Source organism: Amblyomma mixtum, chromosome 3, assembly GCF_055824585.1.
Source record: "Amblyomma mixtum isolate Tamu chromosome 3, ASM5582458v1, whole genome shotgun sequence".
In the NCBI taxonomy this organism is placed as follows: Eukaryota; Metazoa; Arthropoda; class Arachnida; order Ixodida; family Ixodidae; genus Amblyomma; species Amblyomma mixtum.
In genome coordinates, this window is record NC_143014.1 from 183,422,887 (window position 1) to 183,445,339 (window position 22,453).

Sequence of the window (22,453 nt, forward strand, 5' to 3'; positions counted from 1 at the left end):
CGCTGACGACGCTCTCCGAACAACTAGCCCACATACAGCTGTTTGCAGCCCAGCACCAAGGCAACGCACTTGTTACAGCAATGCCGGACTTGTCGGCATCCATTCCCGCCTTCTCGGGCACCGCCATTGCGGGGGCCGGAGCGAGAGAGAGCGCAAGGGAGTGGATATCGAATGTCAAGATTGTGGCGGGGCAGGCCGGCTGGAGGGACGGTGTCGTTTTCGCTGTTGCAGCGTCGAAGCTCAGTGGGACTGCTTTGAAGTGGCACAGAGCAAGGGGGAAGCAGCTGGAGACCTGGGAGAAATGGGCGGATGAGCTACAGAAGGTCTTTCCCGACAACGAGAGCAACCCGCTTGCCCTCTACGAGAGAATGCTCCGCCGTACGCAAGGTCCACGCGAGTCCATTGTCGACTATTTTTTCGAAAAGAGTTACCTCTGCACAAAGTGCGACATCAAGGAGGACACTTCACAATGGAAGAATTTGATAATTGCGGGCCTTCAGAATGCAAACCACGCTGCGATAATGCGGCTTAAAGCGGCAAGCTTCACTACATCCTTGGAGCTGCTTGAGGCGGCAAAAAGCCTCGAAGCAGGGGAGGCAGCCTACCTCAGCTCCCATGGAAGCCAACGGCCTTCGAGCCAGGGCGGAAGCAAGCATGTGTCAGCCACACCAGGCGTGGAAACGAAGCCGAAGCAGATCGAGCAGCACGTTAGCGCTGAAAGGGCAACAGAACCAAAATGTTACAGATGCCGGAAATACGGTCACGTTGTTAGAGACTGTCCGACGCCCGTTCACCGTAGCAACAACGAAACCGTAAAGCCGGGGGCTGGGCAGCCATTACAATACGTGTCTGTGTCCTCGACTAGCGAGCTACCCAACATCAAGTACATGAAGACAGCGGTGGTCAACCAGAAGAGCTATGATGCGCTCGTCGACACCGGAAGCTCAGTTTGTACGATCAAGGCATCCGACGCCATGGGTTGTTGCTCCAGTTTCGAAGAAGACAACCTGGAGCTCTATGGATTTGGCCAAAGCCCTGTGAAATGTCTTTCGAAATTCAAAACAACAATGGAGATTGATGGCGTGAGAGGCGAAGACGTCTCACTTCATGACGTGCCGGACACAGCCCAGTACTTCTCTGTTATCGCTGGTCGTATCTGGACGGAGCTGCCTAACATCGCCTATGTCAAGGTCGACGACACCTTCAAAATCATAGAAAAAAGAGACGAAACATTTAAACATCTCGAACCCTTCATCCAAAATCAAGCCATCAAAATCACGGCAAAGAACGATGTGGCCCTCGAGCCACGTTCAGTGAATTTCATCACAGCAAGTGTAGACCTCGAAGGCGAGACTGCCGTCCTGTACCAGCGAAAGGTACGATCACTGGAAGCGTGTTTAATGTTGCCAACAAGCAGCTCAGTGTACCTGTGGCAAATACTTCCGACTGCGAGAAGGTTCTGAAGAAGGGGATGAGCCTGGGTCGAGTAGAAGAAGGAAAAATTGACACAGCTGAGCTCAGTACAACGAGCGAAACAACGCGAGTGAAGACGGCAAGCGCGGACCCGATTCATGAAAAGGATGTTGCAACAGGTGACGGTGTAACAACTGAGGAACGTCAAGCCCCACTCAAACTCCTCAACCAACACCGCGAATGCTTCGCAACGAATATTGATGAGCTAGGTTGCACCAACCTCATCGAAATGGACATTGTCCTGAAAGAAGAAAGTACGCCGGTTTCTTATAGGCCCTACCGAACAAGCAAAGACGAGCGTGAGACAATACAGAAAATTGTCAGCGAGTGGAAGGCAGCAGGAATTGTGACGGAGTCACGGTCTCCTTACGCAATCCCGGTACTTCTCGTGCGCAAGAAAAACGGCGAACCGCGACTTGTAGTCGATTATCGGAAGCTGAATGCACAGACAGTCAAGGACAAGTACCCCTTGCCACTAATTGATGAAGCTGTCGAGCAGCTCGCAGGAAGCAAGCTCTTCACAACGCTTGACCTTGCACATGGTTTTCTCCAGATCCCTTTGAGGGAATCTGCAAAAGAGAAGACCGCCTTTGTGACCCCAGTTGGAACATGGAAGTTTGAAAGACTCCTTTTTGGACTTTCGAATGGACCGACTGAGTTCCAGCGCCTTATGAACACAGCTCTGGGAAATCTCCGTAACACCATAGCAGTATGCTATTTGGATGATATCCTTGTAGCTGCCAAAAATTTCGAAAAGACGTTAGAAAGGCAGACTAAAGTGTTTCGAGCTCTCCGCGACGCAGGACTGACACTCCGACTTTCCAAGTGTAGGTTCGCGGATCACCGAGTCGAGTACCTTGGCTTCGTCATCGGTGAAGGCGGCGTGAGACCTGGAACTGACAAAGTAAAAGCAATCGACGAGTTCTCAGTGCCAAAGGACCTTCATGAAGTCAAGAGGTTTCTCGGGCTCACCAGCTTCTTCAGACGTTTTGTCCCGCGCTACGCAGCGCTGAGGGAGCCGCTGAGTCGGTTAACTAGAAAAGGCGAGGCATTTCGCTGGGACCAGGATCAACAGGACGCATTTCAGGCCCTGAAGAGCGCACTGACATCACATCCAGTGCAGCAGCTCAACAATCCGAAGGCGAGAACAGAGGTGCGCACCGACGCCTGTGCTAACGGGTTGTCGGGCATTCTTCTGCAAGGGGACGACAATGGCGTCCTACATCCCATTTGTGTTAAAAGGCCTTTGTGTTAAATTTCACGATTTGGACAGCCTTCGGACGAAAGCGAGGGCGCTTCTGATGCCAGAATGGCCGAATGTTAGCGAACCTCCCGATTCGTGGCGAACGCGGGCAGCGGAAAAAACGTAGTCGTCCGACAACCCTGGGTGACGGGGCGACCAGCAACCCTGGGGAAGAAGACGAAGAATCAGACGCAAGATGGACGCTGGACCGTACGCATCTATGTAATCACTCTTAGCTAACCTTGTTAATAAACAGCTGTTCAAAAAAGTAAAAAGGCCGTTAGTTCGCGCCGAACACGAGAAAAAGCCTATACTATGAATGCCTGGACTAGCCATACTAAGTTTTCTTTCATTCCCGATCGTCTATTGGCGATCCGCCTGATGAGACTCATGGTTTGCTGAGCACAGCCTTCAAGTTTCCTTATCTTTGCGTCGTTGCGTTTTGTCTGGATCAGCAGTCCCAACACGGTGATATGGTCTACCGTGGTAACTGGAGGCCCGCCGGCCGTGAGCCACATCTGCGGTTTTTCGTTCTTCGTGCCCCTCCGGGGCAATTGGTACATGAGTAATTCTGACTTTTGTGGCGAGCATTTCAGCCCCGTCTCGTAGCCTTCGACCGAGTGGATGGCCGCATGCAAAGTTTCGATTTGGCCGCCGCTTCATTCAGCAGCCCTCAGTCATTCACATACAGGCTGTGATGCTTTCAATGGCTTCGAGTTTCTCGGAGAGCTTGATCATGGCCACGCTGAACAGGTAGGGCGATAGCGCGGAGCCCTGTGGAGTCCCTCTGCTGCCGAGCTTAATGTCCCCCGACTTGCTTTCTCCGATTTGGAGTCGGGCTTAGCGATTCGAAAGTCATTGATGTAACTGTAGACTCGCTTGCCCGCGTTCAAGTCATGTAGGTTTTCCAGGATGGCTCTGCGGGTGACATTGTCAAAAGCCTTCGCCAGGTTGAGCCTAGGATAGCTCTCGCATCTTGAGCGACGCACCTTGGGCGACGTAATGCTGCTTGAACTGTAGCATTACGTCCTGAGTGCAGAGCCCAGCTCTGAAGCTGTCATGAAGTGCAGGTAGAGGCCGTTGTCTTCCATGTAGTTATTTAGTCTTGTTTCGATTACGTGCTCCAGGAGCTTGCCCGCGCACCAGCGAGATGGGCCTTAGGTTCTCGATTTGCAGTTTCTTGCCGGTTTTCGGGATCATTACTACTTGCGCAGTATTCCACTGCTTTGGCAAATTGCCTTTCTCCCAGCATTTCTGCATAATATTTGTGAGGGCTGTAATAGAGTTGCCGTCGAGGTTTCGGAGCTTTTTCTTGCTCACTTTTCGCATTTCGCTCGTATTTTGTTGCATACATTACCCCTACCCACCCCCTTGTTCATGGAGCGCTTGGCCCGTCTCGGACAAGCTGCAAGACCAGCAGCTGGGCCTCGTACAGCAAGCACGCTACCAACTTAGTGGTTGGCACAAAAATTGTATAATAAAGTGCATTCTCTCTCTTATCTCTATACTCGATCCCATCGTCCAACTTAGTCTATATCGTGTCTTCTACATTTCGAATATCCATATCCACTTATACTACTAATACTGGGGGCGCAGTTTCTGTGAAGCTTACGATTTGGTTGGTGTTCTTGCCGCGTTAATGTTAACTTGGTTGTAGAAAACATCAGAAGTAACCTACAGTAAACAAATTTGATAAAAAAAAACAATTCAGCATTTTTTAAAAGAAAAAGCTTCCGTCGAGCCGGATTCGAACCAGCGACCTATGGATGTCCGCAGACGTATCCCCTACAGTCCACCGCTCTACCAACTGAGCTATCGACGGAACGATTACCATAGTTTGAAAAAACTATATATGAATAAATGCACACAATTTTATTGTGCCCCAGCTTTTGCTTTTATTCGTAATCTTACCTTCGGCGAACTTACACTGCCGTGACGTCATTTCCAACGAGATCACCAAATACCACTACAGCGGCGCACCGGACAACAGCACATGGCAGCGTGACGTTTATGCACTGAGGCAAGCCGCAAACAAAAGTCGCAACTGAAGCAGGGCGGTATCGCATCGGTGATCCATCACATGAGAGTGTCGCGCATAAAACACGACAGACAAAGAACAGAGACGCGTGTGTGTGCCTGCTCTTTGAGCGTTGTGTTTTTGCGCTACACTCTTATGTGATGAACCCATAACAGTTTTGACATTGTAGTACAGTTGACTCATATGATGAATCCATAAACGTTGAGACAGCGTAGTACAATTGCAAATAAACTACTTCTCGCAAAATACTGCAGATGTTCTTTCACCACGACGGCGACGATGAGCAACAAAACACTGCTATATCCTTACCAGGGATTAAAAACATTCGCACAAACATCCACGACACGCGTATGCAAAGTGGTGCGTTCGATACACGAAGGTAGTCTTTCAACTTCCATGTTTCGAGCACAACGTCACAAAGAAAAAAAAAATCTACTCAAACAACATTTCAGGTACAGAGCCCGCCTGTAACGCTTTTACTGACACAAAAATTAACACAGAAGGCCCCTACACCACAGGGCGAAAGAACGGCACGCCTGAAGCGTGATACCTTGAGGAAATCTTGCACACAGGAAAAACTGTACACCTAACTGCAAAGCAGTAAAGCCACTCCACTACTTCTCATGTCCCCTTGGCTGCCTTGGCCATCGCACAGCTAGAACGAGCACCACAGGCCACTTTAGACTTTCACCTCTTATCTGCTTTGCTTTACGGCTTTACTTTGCGTCCCGTACCAGTGGCGCCAGCGCCAGCGCTGCAGCGCCGCCTGGACGCGCAATCGGTAGCGCCATCTTGCGCCAAAGACTGCATCGACGGCTACCTCAGCCTCACTTTGCAGTCGCTCCGTGGCGCTGCTCATCCGTGATTGGCGCGGCTTTTATTTGCCACTTCAACCACTTCAGCGGCATAGCGCGCGCTTTCTTCTCGCACTGACGCAACTCCGGAACTTTCGTCAATCAACGTACGAAAGCACGTGCGCTGCTGCGAGTCGCGCTCACTCGATGACGGGAACGTAGGTGCGTAGGTTCTCTTGCGACTTAATAGCGCGCGTGCCGCTGCCGCGGAGAAGCGCCAACAAGTTGCTGTGTCGTGTCGGCGTGCGCGCAAACGCATGTTTCCGTGTGTGCGCGCGCTTGGTGTATTGCGCTTTCCCATACGGATTACTTGAACTGGAAAGAGAGTGCTGCCTTTCCCAGCATCGGAACAGCTTAATCATGGGAAACAAACACGGCGGATGTCTGCGCTCTCCGGATATACGTAAGTTGCTCTTTCATCGTTTGCTCTAGCGCTTCGACGGACGTGGGGAGCATGCTTCCGACTCTTCGTATTCGGGAGCATGCTCCTTGGGAATCGTGCATATAGCTACATGCGGATAACAGTGACGTGTTATTTCAGCTGACGGGAGTTCTAACGACTACGTTGACCTTACAGAATCTCTGGCGCCAATTTACAAGGCAGTTCCTAACTGCGAACGTCAGCAGGCGCAGGTACTAGTTACTTAATGTGCGCGACCGAAAGCACCTGGGTGAATATATTTTTACAAGAGCTAGCTCGCCTAGCGCTGCTTCTAACGTTCCGCTACACTCTGTGGTTGAGTGGGATTTTGTCTCATACTTAGCGGTGATTATGCAGATCTCCATGTGTGCCGCCACGTTATTCACGAGCTGTTATCACACAACTGTATCTTGTGTATGCCAGTCTATTCCACAACAGCTTTGCACTGGTGGCGGCTGAATTCGCATTGTTTGGCAGTTTGCACATATATTATGGTGGGTATAAAGCATGGTCGTGCGCTTTCGCGCTTTATAAATCTTGCGTGATTTGTCGTCACCGGCTTGGTGTACGGCTTCAAATCTGCCAGTTTCAGTGCTGCAGATCCTTTCCTGTCTCTGTCGTGGACGATTCCTGCTTCCTGCGTGTTCTTTGCCACTACGCCAAGTCTAAGGACCATCAGCTTGTGTACCGTGTAAAAACCCGTGGTGGGATTTTAATACCTGTTGAGCTTAATCTTTCGCTGACAAATGAAGTGTCGCGTATGTGTGACAGTCGGTTAGAAATGAACGTGCAGAATTTGTTTCCCAGCTGAGTCATATGGCACCGTCTGGACGGCTTATTTTACATCAGTGTATACCTAGCATATAAACAGACTTCGCCATGTCATGTTTTCAGAGAGCACGGCTACAAAAAATTTAACTACTCATGCGCTCATTCGGTTAAGAAGGTGCTAAATGCCTAAATGGAAGTGTTGGGGGAACATAATTAAATAACCTCAAGCTACTTTTTCTGAATAGTGTAACCCGATTCTTTATTCACACACTTATTTCGAGGTGCGAATATAGAGATTCCGGGTACATAGTCAGCAGCATACCAGCGGCTAACTTGAATATCCCGCGTTTAAGGGTCCGTCTTATCAGCCGTCACCATGATGTTTCCATTCATAGGCGCGCGCAGGGTGCTCTATAAGGGGGAGTCAAGTTTTAGCGCAGTGCCCTCCCCCTCCCCCCCGCCCCTTGCACCCTTCTCACCCCTACGGTCAGAACGCAGCGCAGAGATGTTGAATATCTATAAAACATTTATTTCAGTGTGATGGAATTGCAAAATATACAGAAAATATTATTGAGCAGTAGTTTTTACTTTCATGCGTAACATCGGCTGAGGAAGACAGTAAAAACGCGTTTCCGAAGGAATTTCCAATCTCTCAAAAGCACAGAAAATGTACGACACATCTGTCTTTCGTTAACTGCAAGAAAAAAAAAATCTGAAAATATTGCCTCAACGTGACCCGGCAGGTAAACTGTTCTTGCAAAACATCACGAGGCCTCGGCCTCCAGTATCGTCAAAAATCTGCATGGCCGTACCACTGCACTATAAAAATAAAGGAACAGGTCCGACAGAGTAAAGGTATGGAGAAGACTTGGCGCTCCCCTTAGATAATTAGGAAGGGGGGGGGGGGGGGGGGGAGAAGCTGACCGTGGCTTCTTTATCGGGATATTAAAAGTGCGGAGTAAAACTGTAGTCAAGGAATATGCGTATATTTTCAGAGGAAAACAATAAAAACGCCTGTTATAGAGTTGAAGCTTTACCTGTGTGGAAAGAGCTGCCGTTCGGTGTGTACGAAATGGTGGACAAGTTTGTCTGCTTGTTTAAATTTCGCTCTACATAACGTTCTACGTGAAAACTTTGGTTTAGAAAAGTTTTTATTACATAATTAGCCCGATACGCCCTACTGCTTAATTACTACAGCAGCTGCTGAAGTGAAGAAATCAAATTTGATCTGTGCAGAATTTTTTATTGTTATGCAACAAAATGCAAGAAATCTCCAACTCTGAACACTGATAATACGAAAACGTGCAGCATTGCATCGCTAGCTCAGCCGGGAAACGAAACAGATATCATAAAACGGCACTCACTGTGGTGCATTTAAAACCGAGAGAACCATCCCTTTCGAGTATGCTGCGAAGCTCTTATGCCCATCATGCCAGTGCAGCAAAACTCGTGCTTATTACGTGATCGTTCTGTGTCACTGACTCCAGAACAAAACCTTAATAATCCGTATCACAGCGGCTTTCAGAATTTTAATGCCCACTTTCAGTCATTAGTTTGGCACTGAAAGAACCGATTCAACGCTTTCCCTGTACTACAGGGAAGACAGCGATATTTAACGGAACATCATTCGCCAACACCGTTGCGAAGTCATATGCTATCTGCGTAGTTATTAGTGCGAAAGCACTATTCCGATGGGTAAACCCCGAAGAAGATCTCGCGGTGTTTGTGCCTAGGGAAATGAATAATTAAAATAGAACAAATAAATATCCGTGACTAGGATTCGAACCCGCGGCAGCGCGAACAGATCAGCTTCGTTGGCCACTGCGCGAGAGCACTTGGCTATCGCCGAATACGCCTCGTGTTAAACTGCAACACACTATCGCGGAGTGCATTGCACATCGTCTTCTTCGTTGACTAATACTACTGTCAAACAAATATTCGCGGTTTGAGCTATGTGAAAGCACTGACAGAGAGATACGCTGCATGCGTTGGCGTGGATAATGTTGTGGCAGAAACACGGCACTAGAGCAATACGCATCGGCGTTGAGAGCATTGCTGCAGAAACGCGTCACTGGAGCGTAGGCCGCCGGCGTACATTGCGTAAATTGGCACTGACGATGGAAAAAGTTGAAGGCGCGTGTGTAACTGGCACCCTGGCCCAATGGACACCTCAGTCACGCTTTCTGGTACGCGGTGGTGGTGTCCACTTGCAAAAAACTGCGCTTTCGTACAATATTTCGTGTTTAGCAATGCCAAACCGCGAGCCATTTTTTTTTTATTGGCTTAAAGTTGACGCACACATGGTATGGCCTTGTAGACTTGCAAACCTCCCAAGCAACCACCGACATCCTTCGGACGGCCGACAGAGGTCTGTTTCGGATGTTCTGTACGTCCGCTGAACATCCGCAAACAGCCGATAGACGTCCGTCAGCCGTCCGAAAGGTGGCCAAAGGTATACGGTTCGCCTGCCGACGGACGTCCACTTGAGTACGTCCATTGGCGGATCTTTCTCGAATATTCGCATATATGGTGCATGCGTGCTTTTTTCACTCCGCGCGATGCAATAAAACCAAAAACAATTTGATATATAGCACGCATATTTTATTGTGGTTGATGATACATCAGCAGAGCAATGGGTTATATTCGGAAAATTTCTTAAATGTGAATCTTTAAATGTGGCAAGCTTGGGACACACATCCGTAATCTTCCCACTCACAGGATTTCTGAAATAAAAAGAACGCGGCAAACATCAGTCATGTGAAACAAATGGCACAATGCGGCAACCCAAGTAAAAACATTGGAACCAATTAATAGAAGTGTTTAATGCTGCAAATATAACAGACAATGCACTTCACCACTTCCACAACTATAAGGCAATAACAGCTCTCACTTTTCCACACCATATTTTACAATGTATCTGTTCTTTATTTATTCTCATGGGCCTTAGGGCACTAACTTGCGCAGCACTGTACGCGACTGTGCAGAGAAAGCCGCAAAGCTTCCGTTGCGAACCACTGCGAACTACACGTGCTTCCCACGGTTTGCCTTTCGCGCGTTGTCACTCTTTATATAGGCACAGTCAACCTAGCGATGCCTTAAAAATTAACAAGATGCGAAAATACTCCGCCCCGCAACTTTGAAGAGGAGTGGGAATTAGTCGCGCGAGTTGAGGGCTCCCGCAGCTGTGTGATGTAGGCTCCCGAAAGTGAGAACAGCACACACTTGTGGAAGCCATTCCTGTGAACGAATGTTATATGAGCATGCTGCATTGTCCTAGAAGCAAGTTCTAAGAAGTGTACTGGATACATACCTTCGTAGGCAATCACATGTGCACTAAGCCTTCTTTAAACCAAGGTCGACGCAGTACGGGATTCCGGTGTTCCAGAAGAGCTTCAGGCGCTTCCCGTATCTTTCGAATTGCTTAAGTTACATACTGCTTTCGTTCAAAGACCGAACAAAGCCACACATTATAATAACAGAGCTATAAAGCTCTGCGCGACAACACTACGCGACAAAACAGCAACAGCGCTACGGAGCCGTACTGATGGATTGGATTGGACTGACCACGAAGTGACATCTATGATGATGGTGATAGCAAATGCACGGAAGTTTTGATACTTGCGAATGGTTTCAATGGCAAGTTTAGCTAGCAAAACGGTGGACATGCTCTTGGTCGCTCCGCTCCCGCGTAACATGGACATGGCTTCACATGAAGGCAGACGACAAGCGCGGGTTCGCACGCTTGAGAGGCAATATGGGTATAAAGAGGGCGTCTATTACGTGGACATCACAGGGCCGTCGCCCGCGGGATTCTTCACGGCTGCCGTAGTCCACCGGGGAATGAATGTCGATGGGCTATCTTTTCGGGCCCCAAATTCAACACGAGCGGAGGAAGTCGCAATAGCTCTCGCTGCCGCCGATCCAAAATCGAAAACGGTTATTACAGACTCTCGCCGGGCCTGTGAACATTATCTTGCAGGCGAAATATCACCTCTGGCCTCGCAAATTCTAAGACGCGCTCTCGCCGATCCAACTCGCACAAAAGTGATCTGGGCTCCTGGCCACCAGGGTCTACGAGGCAATGAGGCCGCTGATGCGGCCGCCCGAGCGCTCACACACCGGGCTCCTCATCCTAGCTCTCATGGCTCAGAAGCTCATAAACCGCTTCTGCGGTTCCGCGAAATCCTAATTTATTATTGCGACAGCCACCGTCTCTACCCGGCACCTGCCAAGGGGCTGAGTAAGGCGGAGGAGCGAACTCTGCGGCGCCTGCAGACAGGAACCCTTCTCTGTCCTGCAATAGCAAAACACTTCGATCCGAACACAGATGGGCGCTGCCCGCACTGTGGAGAGATCTGCGATATCTTTCACATGGTGTGGGCATGTACTCAGAATCCTCACCTTCCCCCCTCCCCCACCCCCACCCGAGAGGCATGGGAGACTGCCCTCCTCAACTGCTCCACACTGGAGTCCCAAAGGGCTCTGGTCAAGCGGGCGCGAGACGGGGCCTCGTCATGCGGTGTCCCGGACTAAGGATACCGACCATGCAGCAGGGTTATTTATTTTTTTTTAACCCTCAAGCTCTCTTTGATTAAAGTTTTTCACCACCACCACCACCGCGGGTGGTGCTACTCTGGACATTAAAAAAGAATGGAGGCCAAGAGATGAAATATTACAGCATGGAACACTTGGAGAGCTGTGGAAAGAACGGAGAGACAGCTGAACAAGCGCGTGAAATGGCGCGTGACAGATGACTGCGAGCGGATATATAGGCACGTTAACTGGCTGGAAACAGTTGCTGCGAAGATGAATGCTTTGTATAATTGTGATAATACTACGTGCAGCTGCCGCGCTAGCGTCAAGGGCATCACGATGTAATAGAACAAGGCGCACATGGCCCTGCTCGGTGAGTCCGGAACCTGCCATAGTCTCGTGCGGCTGCTCGGCTCGACGGCCTGACGGACCCGGGGCTCCATTATCACAGCATTTTTTTTCCTGTAAAACCACCGAGGTCTTCGTCACACCCCATTGTTTTGTGGCTTAAATACAGCACTCTGGCTGTTTGTGCTCTCCCTTCGTGTGACATGAATTATAGGTATTACAGGAATTATAGGTACTTCCTTAGAAATCTATTCGCAGATTTGTGCGGTCCTTTTGGACGGAATCAAAAAACCGCCCATCGTTCCCTTTGCTTGAAAGGTGCCGGGAAGTATTGGAGTTTCTGGAGCCCTTATGAATGCAATTGCACTGTGGCGTTCAAGAGAAAAATGGTGGGTGGTCTAGCACTTCTAAACACGAAATATTGTGCGAAAGCACAGTTTTTGCAGGTGGACACCACCACCGCGTACCAGAAAGCGTGATTGAGGTGTCCATTGACTGAGGGTGCCAGTTATGCGCATGTTGCCAATTCAGTGCCAATTTACTCAATGTTCATCGGCAGCCTATGCTTTAATGCCGCGTTTCTACAGCAATATTGTCAACGCCAACGCGTATACTGCTCTAGTGCCTTGTTTATGCCTCAGCATTGTCCCCGCCAACGCATGCAGCGCACATCTCTATGTCAGTACCGCCACATAGCTCAAAGCGCGAATATTAGTTGGTTCTGGTTTTTGAGGAAAGGAAATGACGCAGTAACTGCCTCACATATCTCGGTGGGCACCCGTAGTAGTATTAGTTGACGAAGAAAACGATGTACTACAATGCACAGCGCGAGAGTGTGTTGCAGCCACACGAGGCGTGGTCGGCTGCGGCGATACTCTCGCGGAGTGGACAGCGAAGCTGATTTGTTCGCGCCGCCGCGGGTTCGCATGCCTGTCGCGGATATTTATTTCGTTTATTTTTATTTATTTCACTTGGCACACACCCACAAACATCGCAATATCTTGCTCGGGGGTTACCCTTCGGAATAGTGCTTTCGCATTAATAGGATTTGTGAATATGCCATATCAAGGTAGTTTTATGAGTTGCAGCGTTCATCTGCCACAGTGTGCGCTGGTTGCAGCTGCAATCATTGCGGTCATTTTACTGATGACTGCTATTTGTGACTGGTTTCACAAACGAGCTTTTTCGTGGCATTTTCGAGGAGGTGCGCCGATATGTTTCTCTTCGTGGTCAATCTGCATATGCGCTATCAGTCTCGTCAGTACTAATAACCAGTACGCAGAACGTTATTTGCTGGGAAGCATCATTATGCACTCATCACTTCAGGGTGTCTTTTTTGGGTGAAAGTCAGAGATTTTTAACGCTGACTAAACGAGCCCTCCTGCGCGACACGAAAGCAAACCTCTTGAGCTGTATATTTTTTTCAATTTTACAAAGGCTGTACCTGCTGAAATGTAGAACTTTGCGATAGTTTAAAGTTATGCCGAATGATTGCGCAATACTCGAACAAACAAATTGGTCCGCAGAGATGGTACAGCCTTTGTCACAGACTCAAGAGCTTCTACGCTGTGTAGCGGGGTTCTTTTAGCATCCATGGAAGTCCTAATTTTCGTAGCGCTGAGTACGAAAGTTCCTCTCAGCTTAAAGAGCTCTGGAACGTTGTCGATGCGTAGCAAGCCACACGGCGTGACGGGGAACGAAAGTACTCTGGGCTCTACACTTTTTCAAAGTGCGTGCATCCGTTCACGCATTGCGGCGTGTTGGGTACCGTATGTTTGTGTCCATGGGATCGGTTTAGAGAGTATACCATTCTCGACGAGAAGGCAGTAATATTAAGGAGGCGTTGACTCCGGTCGGTTGAAGCACACCTGAAGAAATGAAAGAAACTGTGTGGTTCGACAGTATACGCAATGTAGAAACACAAATACAGCTCATACATGGGCTCATGTTTCTTCGTAGTGTCCCGTCGTACCCGGTCGCTTCTTTATTTGTTTGCACCGTAATGCTAACTAGGGAAATATAACCTGCCGCCTTTAATACGCGGACTGTAGAAACCCGTGCACACATAAACAAGCGTAATTTAATTCAACGCCTGTCGGACCAATGTACGGAGGCTGATGTGAGATGAAGCCAGAAGCAGTAATTCCTGTGAACGCATGCTGACTATTCAGGACAAGTGGGAATCCCACTTGCATTGCATTTGGCACCCGTCGTGCAGCAACCAGACTCTTCGGCGCCTGGCGTGCTGCGAAAGCACAAAAATAAAAAATGGAGAGAGGAAGTAGCTATTCTCTAACGCTCTTAAGGGTGCTTGTTGAGCGAAAGGAGCATCAAGGCCGAAGCAGTGGCGGGACTGGCGCTGCACCGACATAGCGACAAGCCCCACGCCTGTATCAAGAATGCGCAGCGGTACATTCCACCCGCCGTACAAAAAAACAACAAAAAAACACCACCATCCAATGCTTTGCTCGCACCTTTAAAACTTCCAATTACAACCTTCAGCAAGTCCCAGAAGTTCCAGAAAGACCCTTTTTGACATACTAATAATCGCTTAATCTGTCGAAAAGAGCATGTAAACGCACTGCTCTCATTCTTATACCGCGAACCAACCGCCGCTTTTGAAAGCCTAAAAGCAGCGGCAAATCTCCTTCGCAGCCTTTTTACTAGCGTCGTCGTGAAACGTGCCAGACTTTTCCGATTAGGGCTCATGCCCACATGCCCACATGCGTTGGGGCCATGCTTCGCTGACGCTGTCCGACTGCCGACTGCCGACAGCTTGCACTTATACGCTATACAGTGCCACTCTCCTTCTGCTCTTTCCAGTCCTTCAGCCTCAAGTGCTGCTCGCCAGCACGAGCATTTTTCTTAGTACGTGACCCTGCATGATGGGCCATTCATGCGGAGATGAAACGAATGTTGCGTAACCGGAGTCTCCTATATCTATTTGCCTGCCGTGGCTCTTATCAAGGCTTGCGTAGGTGATATCCTTTAATGGCTGCCCTAGTGACCGACGTGCGCCTTTTGTTTTTATGCGTTTTGGCTGACACTGAAAACGGGGAGCAAAGAACAGTGACCTGCGTTCTCAGAACACTTGGGCTAATCAACTTTTTTATTTATTTCTTTCTTTCTTGAGGGATGCTGAGTGTTATGAAGCGACATCATAAGTTTCTGGTAGTTACACGCTTGAAACAAGTTTCGTAGTGCAGACAGTAGCTGTTTACGCCTAGGTTTTAGTCTTTTTTTTTTTTCAGTATCCAAGCATATGCGACAAAGAATGATTCGCTTTTACAAGCCATGGTAGATTTAGCTGCGGGAAAATGAATACCAGCGCCAACCCAACACAGGGGCCTAAAAAGAAGACAGGATGGGACTTTCTTTAATTTAGCGCCCGTCAGTTCTTGCCTTTCAGACAGTGTTTATGGTTTGGGCTAGTGGTCTTTTTCCTGAAGTATGAACCAACAAGCCCAGCTGGGTGTACTGCTGAGATATATTTTGCTCGATTGTTAGCCTTTCCGGTTGTCATGTTATAATGTGATTCGGTAAGGCGTGTGCGTTTCTATTTGATTTCAGTAGTTTAAGTGTGGACTTTCGTTTAGTCAGAGGTTGATAGCCTGCTTGAAAAAGCTTGTGTTCTCAGGGGAAGACAGACGTCACATATCGCTTCTACTTTTTTTTTCTCTCTCTCTATTTGCTTTCGTTTGTGCGAACGAGCTCAGACATCGCTTTTTTCGACCGCGGTATCCGTGCCGATTATTCCAGTTGCAGGTATATCTTCACTTCGCCACAAGCCAAATCGGTCCGCCTGTGCGGGAAAACGTCGCCGAGGCACTTTATAACTTGGTCGAAGGTTGGCACCCGTTAGGACGTCGGGGTGAAATATCCGACAGAGCTCCACTCTCCAGAAAGAAAAACTCAGAAGTCGTGTGTTCCGCTTTTCTCGTAAACGTGCGCCGGGAACGAATCTGCAGCGCCAATCGCGTTGGGACTGGCGTGTGGCTCACGGGCGAGGCGATGCTCGATAGCCGCGCTGCCGACGCCTTCTCCGATAAGCGCCGATAATAAGTACCCACTCGGTGTACCTCCGACGTGCCATGTATGCTGAGCGTCGAATATTTCTGCCGTTCATTTCATGGGGGAAAGTATCGGTGGAGCCGGTACCGCGCCCGAACTCCGCGCAGCACGGCTCTGACCTGCGCTCGCTGTATGGCTGCTTTAGAGCCACTGGATAAAACGTATCCAGTGACTCGAGGCTGTCTGTCATCGATAAGCAGTAATCGCCCGTATACGTGACGATCATGCAGGCTTTGCTTCCGCTGGCGCTTTGCGGCGCACGTCGCCCCGAGCCTGTGCGTCGCGATCTTCCGTGGGAACGGCCCGCGCTCCTCGCGCAGAAAAGTTTCCTCGTGAAATGTCGCGAATACGGAGGAGCGCTTCCCCCCCCCCCCCTTTTTTTTTCCGGCTCGTGCTGTTTGTGATATATATGATATATATTTTGCTTTTCTCTGCGCAGTTTGCTGCCGCCAACTTTCCTCGTTAAGCCGCCGCATTTTCCGCGACTCTCCTTTTTTTGTCCGTGCGCGCCATGCGTCTTGGACTTTATAGTGGTCATTGCATTATTTACACGTTGGTTAGAAAGAGAAGCTTCCAGGAAGGCCGACATCTTCGTTTTCCGTCGCTGTTGTCGCTCTCCGTGTTCCCCTTCGTCTGGGCTGTTTCATATTTATCAGTGTGGCAGAAGAAACGAAGGAAGGTTATTTTTGTTCTAGAACAGCCAGCCATTGTAAAAGAAGTATCCTACTAATAATGTTGTCTTCGCGAGTATCTTAACTAACTCTGTCTAATTCTGTCTTTATTCATGGATTCAAAAACAATATTTGTGCTTGTGTAAGTTAAGGACCTTTGAATGTGTTTTCTCGGAACTCACTGTAGTATTACATAACCGGAAAAAATGCTGTTATTAAATGCCCCTCTAGGTTTTTTCTGTGCCTGTGTCGCTACTGCAGTTGCAGTTAGAGTCTTGCGCAGGTGCTGAAAGTTCGGGCTCCTGGAAGAAATTCCTGTTTATTCTCAAGCGTTTTGTGCTTTACACAAATCTAGATTTGCGGAACCTTATAGAAGGTGGGGTAATATATAACAGCGAGCAGCCATCTGTTCTGAACACTGTATGTAGCTTGGATCCAGGCATTCTGCGCCTTTACGCTGGCGCAGCGTATTATTTACATGTAATCAACTTCGAAGGCTTACGTGTCTAGGTTTCTTGTGGATTTAATTGTGGCGAAGGAAAAAAAAGGAGAAAACACTTTCAGACCTAACTAGTGTTATTCAGTAATCCTGGGTTATCCAGGATATCGTTCTGTGTTCTGCACACAGTATACCTCAATATGTGGCTTTGCTGCAATTACCATTTTCATGTCGTTCTGTGGCGGAATGACCAAACTAATGTCTGCGTTAAATACAATGCGTTCATTCGAGGGCAAAGCATGTCTAGGGGGAAGAAACTCAAGACACGCGGAACACGCTGACTGCGTGCCATCGTACCACTAAGTCGATGGTTTGTTTCTGGCGCTGTCACTTAAATAAACCCTTCAACCAAGTGGCGCTGAAGCACTCAGGGATCTTTTTTTCTCTTTCTTCGTAGGGCACTAGAGGATTAAAGAGAAGGCTTACAATGTTTTGTTTTCCTTGTATTCTAATTTCCTTACCTTTTTGCTACTGTGGAGGTCTTCTCGCTGCTCGGTGTTTTAATTTTGAGGTGGTTTTTCTTTTACGTTTAGGAATTGAACCGTTGCTGTCAACAACAGCGTGTAAGGAATGTGACAAAGTTTAAGAATCTAAACTCGCCTACCTTTCTATATCAGGCTCGCTACTATTTTTTTTTTTTTTCACAGAATTTTCGACTTTCATTATTGCGGCCCAAGCTGCAGCTGTGCCGAATACTGTGAAGAACCGCCTTCCGTGCACAGCAAAGCAGAGGTGCATACGCCGGCGTTCATTCTATATGGAGAGGGGTAGAATACCGGATCTCCTTCCTTCGGTCAAAATCAAGGAAGGACGGGCCAATCCGGCATTGCACGCGCCCGCTGTGCGGCGACCACAAGCGGGAAGCTACTCGTCGCCATTGTGGCCCACTTGAACCTCGTTGGCGCGCGCCCCCTTCGGGTCGTCCTCCAGCGCACCGCATCCGACTGCTTGTCCCCAGACTGCGAATGACGCAACTGGCAGCGACTGCCGCCCTGGGCATGGAGTGGTCCCTCTCCCATCGCGACGTGGAGCAGTGCCCTCTGGCGATAATTGACGGGCGACCCCCCGTGGCGATACGGGGTTCGACGCGCGACACACATATTACTGCTTCGGCTCGTTTCGAACGAGGAAGTGGCCGCTCACCCCTGTTAATTTTGAAGTACTGCACCCGGAGACGACGCTCCGCGTGCGTTGGAAGGCGCTTTTGGGAACCCGTCGATGCGGAGCGCTCGTAAGTACAACAGAAAAATCTATATGCTGCAGGAAGACCATACATTTCCCTTTTATTTTTCGCCATTGTATTCATTTTAAGAAAAACTGAATTCTCCTTTTCTTTTATCTCTAAAAACGAAATGAAGTGTAACTTCAGGCTGGGGGCGATAATGCGACGTTGGGGGCGCTAATGCGAAATCGAACGTTTTCTGCGCGATTAGTTCGCTTCTCGTGATACTTGGATATTCGTCAAACTCTTGCGCAATTCAAAAGTGGCACACAGCGCTCTCTAACCACCGCTTTATTTATGTGATTGGGTTGAACACCTATGCACATGCATGCTGAAGATGTAATGATGAAAACAAAAGAATGGGATACGACGTAAGAAAGGAAAATGGTAGAGAAATGAAAGCATCATTGCAATCCTTTTAATCATATCGTTTGTTTTTCTACTCTCGCGTCTTTAGCAAACCTATGCGAGGGGTGATCAACAATTTCTGCCTTCTGAGCTGCAACGTTTCTTTATGTGCTGGAAATCGAAGATGTTTCATGCGAGTGAATGTTTGGAATGTCGTCTTTGCTAGAGCACACCGCTCTTTGGATACAGTCCCAACCGGCGACGATGCCATTTTCGCTGCCAGTATTTATTTGCCTGCTCTCGTGGAAAACGGTGACCGCTGTTGACGATACCAAGGGCACACTGCATTGGTGATCTCTTCCTCCGATCCGAACTGCGTACTTTTAAGGCCCTCTTTCATCTCGAGTAATATTCGTAAGTTTCACCGCGCGAGGTCGGGGCTGTAAAGTGAACAACTCGGACAGTCAGAAACTCAGTCACGCTATGCGTTACTTTGAAATTACTTGCACGTGCTCAGGCTTCGACGTCAGTGCCTCCACATGCATAACAAGACGTCTGCTGAGAGGGGAAATTCCAAACTTTCATTTTCAATACCAGTAATTCGGGCCAGGGCCCGGTAAGTGCCGCTAAGCCTAGCGGCCTATGGCGTTATGTTCTGCAACCACTCGGCCATTCTCTTTCTTTCTTACGTCACGGATGACGCCAAAACGCTTTTCTGAGGGTTCAGAGCCATGCGCCTGCGGGATGGCAGCCATAGCTACTAGGAGCGCTTGTCCCTAATTCCTGGTAATGGTATAGGTAGCGCCTTTCAGTTTCATCAATTATTAAAGCTAGAGCTCAGTAGGCAAAACTTACTGAACAACACTTTCGTATATGTGCTCCCCTCTTTCACAAAAGTTTACGGGTTAGCTCTCTGTGATATGTACCCTTTTTCATCTGCACCTTCTTTTGTGCTGTTCCTATATGAACAATGAAGCATATAGCCTTTGCCTGCGTAGTAACTGTTCCTTGAATTCGAACGAGACATACGAGAATAATACCTAGAGCTATTAGTTATTGAAAACATTTGTTTTCAACAATACATGCTTGTCTTTCATCTCCACTGCTGTCGATCGATCTGCCAGGGCACTGACTATACGTTTGTATAGTTTAAGAAAAAAAGGGCGTTTTAAAAGAACCGCTTGAACATAGCCTTGGGGCGACGCATCCAGCAACCCGGACACTTCGAAAAATAATTTTAAAAAGAAACACTGGGATGCCTTTATGTTTTTATTGCGAAAGCAATACTGCTCACAGTTTGAGCCTTCAGCGTCGTCCTGGCGGTCCACCATTGACCTTTAGCATGACCTCTGTTATGACGTCACGCCAGACCGAGATATTCACTTATAAAATATATGCAGATGATTTTCAAACGCACCATTTCCAATGCTGGAAACGGACGCGAAAAGCCTCGAAGTTGGACGATTAAAGCAAGTAATCTACTCCTCGCGACGCCATTTTAGTTTCTTCGCAATCTAAGAAAATTTAATAGAGTACTTTTATTACAAGAAAATTTAATGGCGTGCTTTTATTATAAACTGGCGAGAACGTCTTCAGTGCGCAATAAAAAAAAAATGTTTTTGTTATATGCGCTCGAGTAACTCACTGCTCCGTCACTAAGCCTGCGAGTAAGCTCACCAACATGCAGCGTGGTGTCCTTGATGTTGCGCTCTAGTGAACTCCTTTTATGCGAAGCATACTACTTTAGCTACCACTTCAGCCCTTCACCGTGGTTATGCGCCTCCAAATCACGTGATACATGACGTCACACCACGTGACACGATGACGTCACGGCAGTAGAGAAACGGGGGCCCACCTCGCGCCGTCGCTGTGGTTGTGCGCCTCCAAATCACGTGATACATGACGTCACACCACGTGACACGATGATGTCACGACAGTGGAGAAACGGGGGCCCACCTCGCGCCGTCGCTGTGGTTGTGCGCCTCCAAATCACGTGATACATGACGTCACACCACGTGACACGATGACGTCACGACAGTGGAGAAACGGGGGCCCACCACGCGCCGTCGCTGTGGTTGTGCGCCTCCAAATCACGTGACACAATGCTGCCACACCACGTGACACGATGACGTCACGGCAGTGGAGAAACTGGGGCCCACCTCGCGCCGTCGCTGTGGTTGTGCGCCTCCAAATTACGCGACACGATGATGCTTCGCATTCTCCAGGCTTAACCAAGTTAAGCCTCAGCCCTTTTTTTTTGCCTTCTTTTGTTGTAATCGTGTAGCTGTCGACTGCAGTGACCTCTCTTCTTCATAAGAGTGCCCGCCGTCTTTCCATCAACGTCATCGTCTCATCTCTTCCAGCAGTTTCAGAGCGAGGAACCAAGAGTTTTTAATTGTGAACCAATGTCTGTTTTTAAAGTATGACATTGTCTCCTATACGAGTGCAACGACTACACGTTTTTCACGTACGCAGTATGTTACCGAAGAAGAATATGAGTTGCAGGAGGCGGGGAACGGAGCTTCGGACGGTGGGTTGAATGCTCCATGATTGGACAGCGTTCGTGCAGGTTACACTTTGTAGTGATGGCTCCGAGAGTCTGGAAGGACCTCCGATATAATGGAAGAAAGGGGGCGGGGTTTGGCGGTCACTGTGGAATCCGTCTGCAAAACATGGGGAACCGCACCATCATCTCGCAGGAGGAGGAAAGATGAGGGGTTGGGGCGCAGGTATATGGAAGTGGCGGCGGGCTGTCTTGGGACGGACGTACGGTTCTGGTGAAGAATTTTCCTTTGGCATTTGAAACTATATTCGTGCGGTCTTATGCGCAGTGTCCCTGGAATGGAGGGGGGAGGGAGGTTGCTTCCATGCCGTCATGGTGCCCGGCGATCCACTGCACGGTCTGCTCACCCCCGTAAATGTGCAGTAGAGCCCTGTTATTTAGATACTGTTGGCAAACGGAACCATTTCTGTTACAACCATTTCTTTCGTCTACTTCTGAGCAGGAGGCTGCGAGATCCAAGTTCCGACCGCGGCGGCCGCATATCGATGGAGGCGAAGTGCAAAAAAATGCCCATATGCTGCGCGAAAGCAGTAGTTGATATTAAAGAAACACGGATGGTAGAAATTAATCTGGAGCACTCCAGCTCTTCGTTTCTCACTGCCCTTGAAAAGCTTCAGCGCGTTAAACCTTATATACTACGTCTTCCTTGTGCTGTATGGTATACCAACACTACATTTCCTCTGTTTCTGTTTCTTTTTAACTTACCTGCTGCGAGATCGCTTGCCATAATTGTGGCCGCCACATTAACGGGAACGCTCAACCAATGGCAGAACCATGTACTTTGTTCCAGCTAGCGTGGTGTTCCAAATAAGCCGACAAGGAAACGAAAATGATCTTGGAGCAGGGGAAAAATCTCCACAGCTTACGCAAATGGACGAGCTGTGGGCAGGGCGCCGCATGTATGGTGGCCGAAGCACGGACGAGGGGACATGTGACTATAGCGGTGTTTTCCAATCGCCGTCTGAGATGGTTTCAGGTCGCGCAGGTTATACCGTATAATACTGAGCAAGCATCCCTGCCCGCCCTCCACCGCTCCAGACGGCTGCATGCAGCGCGTAATGATAGAGTTCGCTTGCCTGGAACGATGCATGCGTTAAGTATGGTGGTTATGCCCCCACCGCGAAGGCTGCTCTTTGCGGAGTAAGTCTCGCGCGCGCATGCGTTGCCTCGGGCCTGATGATGTAGAGTGTGCAGTAACACCTGCCACAGCTTCGCAAATGGATAAAGAGTGGCGTCAGTGTTCATTGAAAGCAATGCGAGAACAGTTATCGGCGTTCGCTGCAATGTTCGCCCGCCTCCATCGAACTTCAGCATACAGAAAGCGTAGCGGGTACGAATGGCGCGCTGCGCCATACAAGCTTTGAAGCCAGAAGACACTTTCTTTTTCTTCTGATGTGC

The 22,453-nt window shown here is 48.8% G+C and overlaps 1 protein-coding gene and 1 non-coding gene across 4 annotated transcripts in view; one reads left to right on the plus strand and one right to left on the minus strand.

The window, feature by feature from the left end:
• Positions 1 to 4,448: 4,448 nt before the first annotated feature.
• Positions 4,449 to 4,538, minus strand: TRNAY-GUA (transfer RNA tyrosine (anticodon GUA)). The gene is given in 2 exon segments: positions 4,449 to 4,484; positions 4,502 to 4,538. It is a non-coding gene; the product is annotated as a tRNA-Tyr (tRNA).
• Positions 4,539 to 5,742: 1,204 nt separating this feature from the next.
• The window catches only part of LOC149352952 (breast cancer anti-estrogen resistance protein 3 homolog), a 280,152-nt gene continuing 263,441 nt past the window's right edge, over positions 5,743 to 22,453 (plus strand). For all 3 annotated transcript variants that reach the window (XM_089582169.1, XM_089582170.1, XM_089582167.1), the window contains exon 1: positions 5,743 to 6,011. Coding sequence is in view for 1 of the 3 variants with exons in the window: in XM_089582167.1 (XP_089438293.1) it covers positions 5,969 to 6,011 (43 nt within the window). In the remaining 2 variants the exon portion in view is untranslated. The remainder of the gene's footprint in view (positions 6,012 to 22,453) is intronic.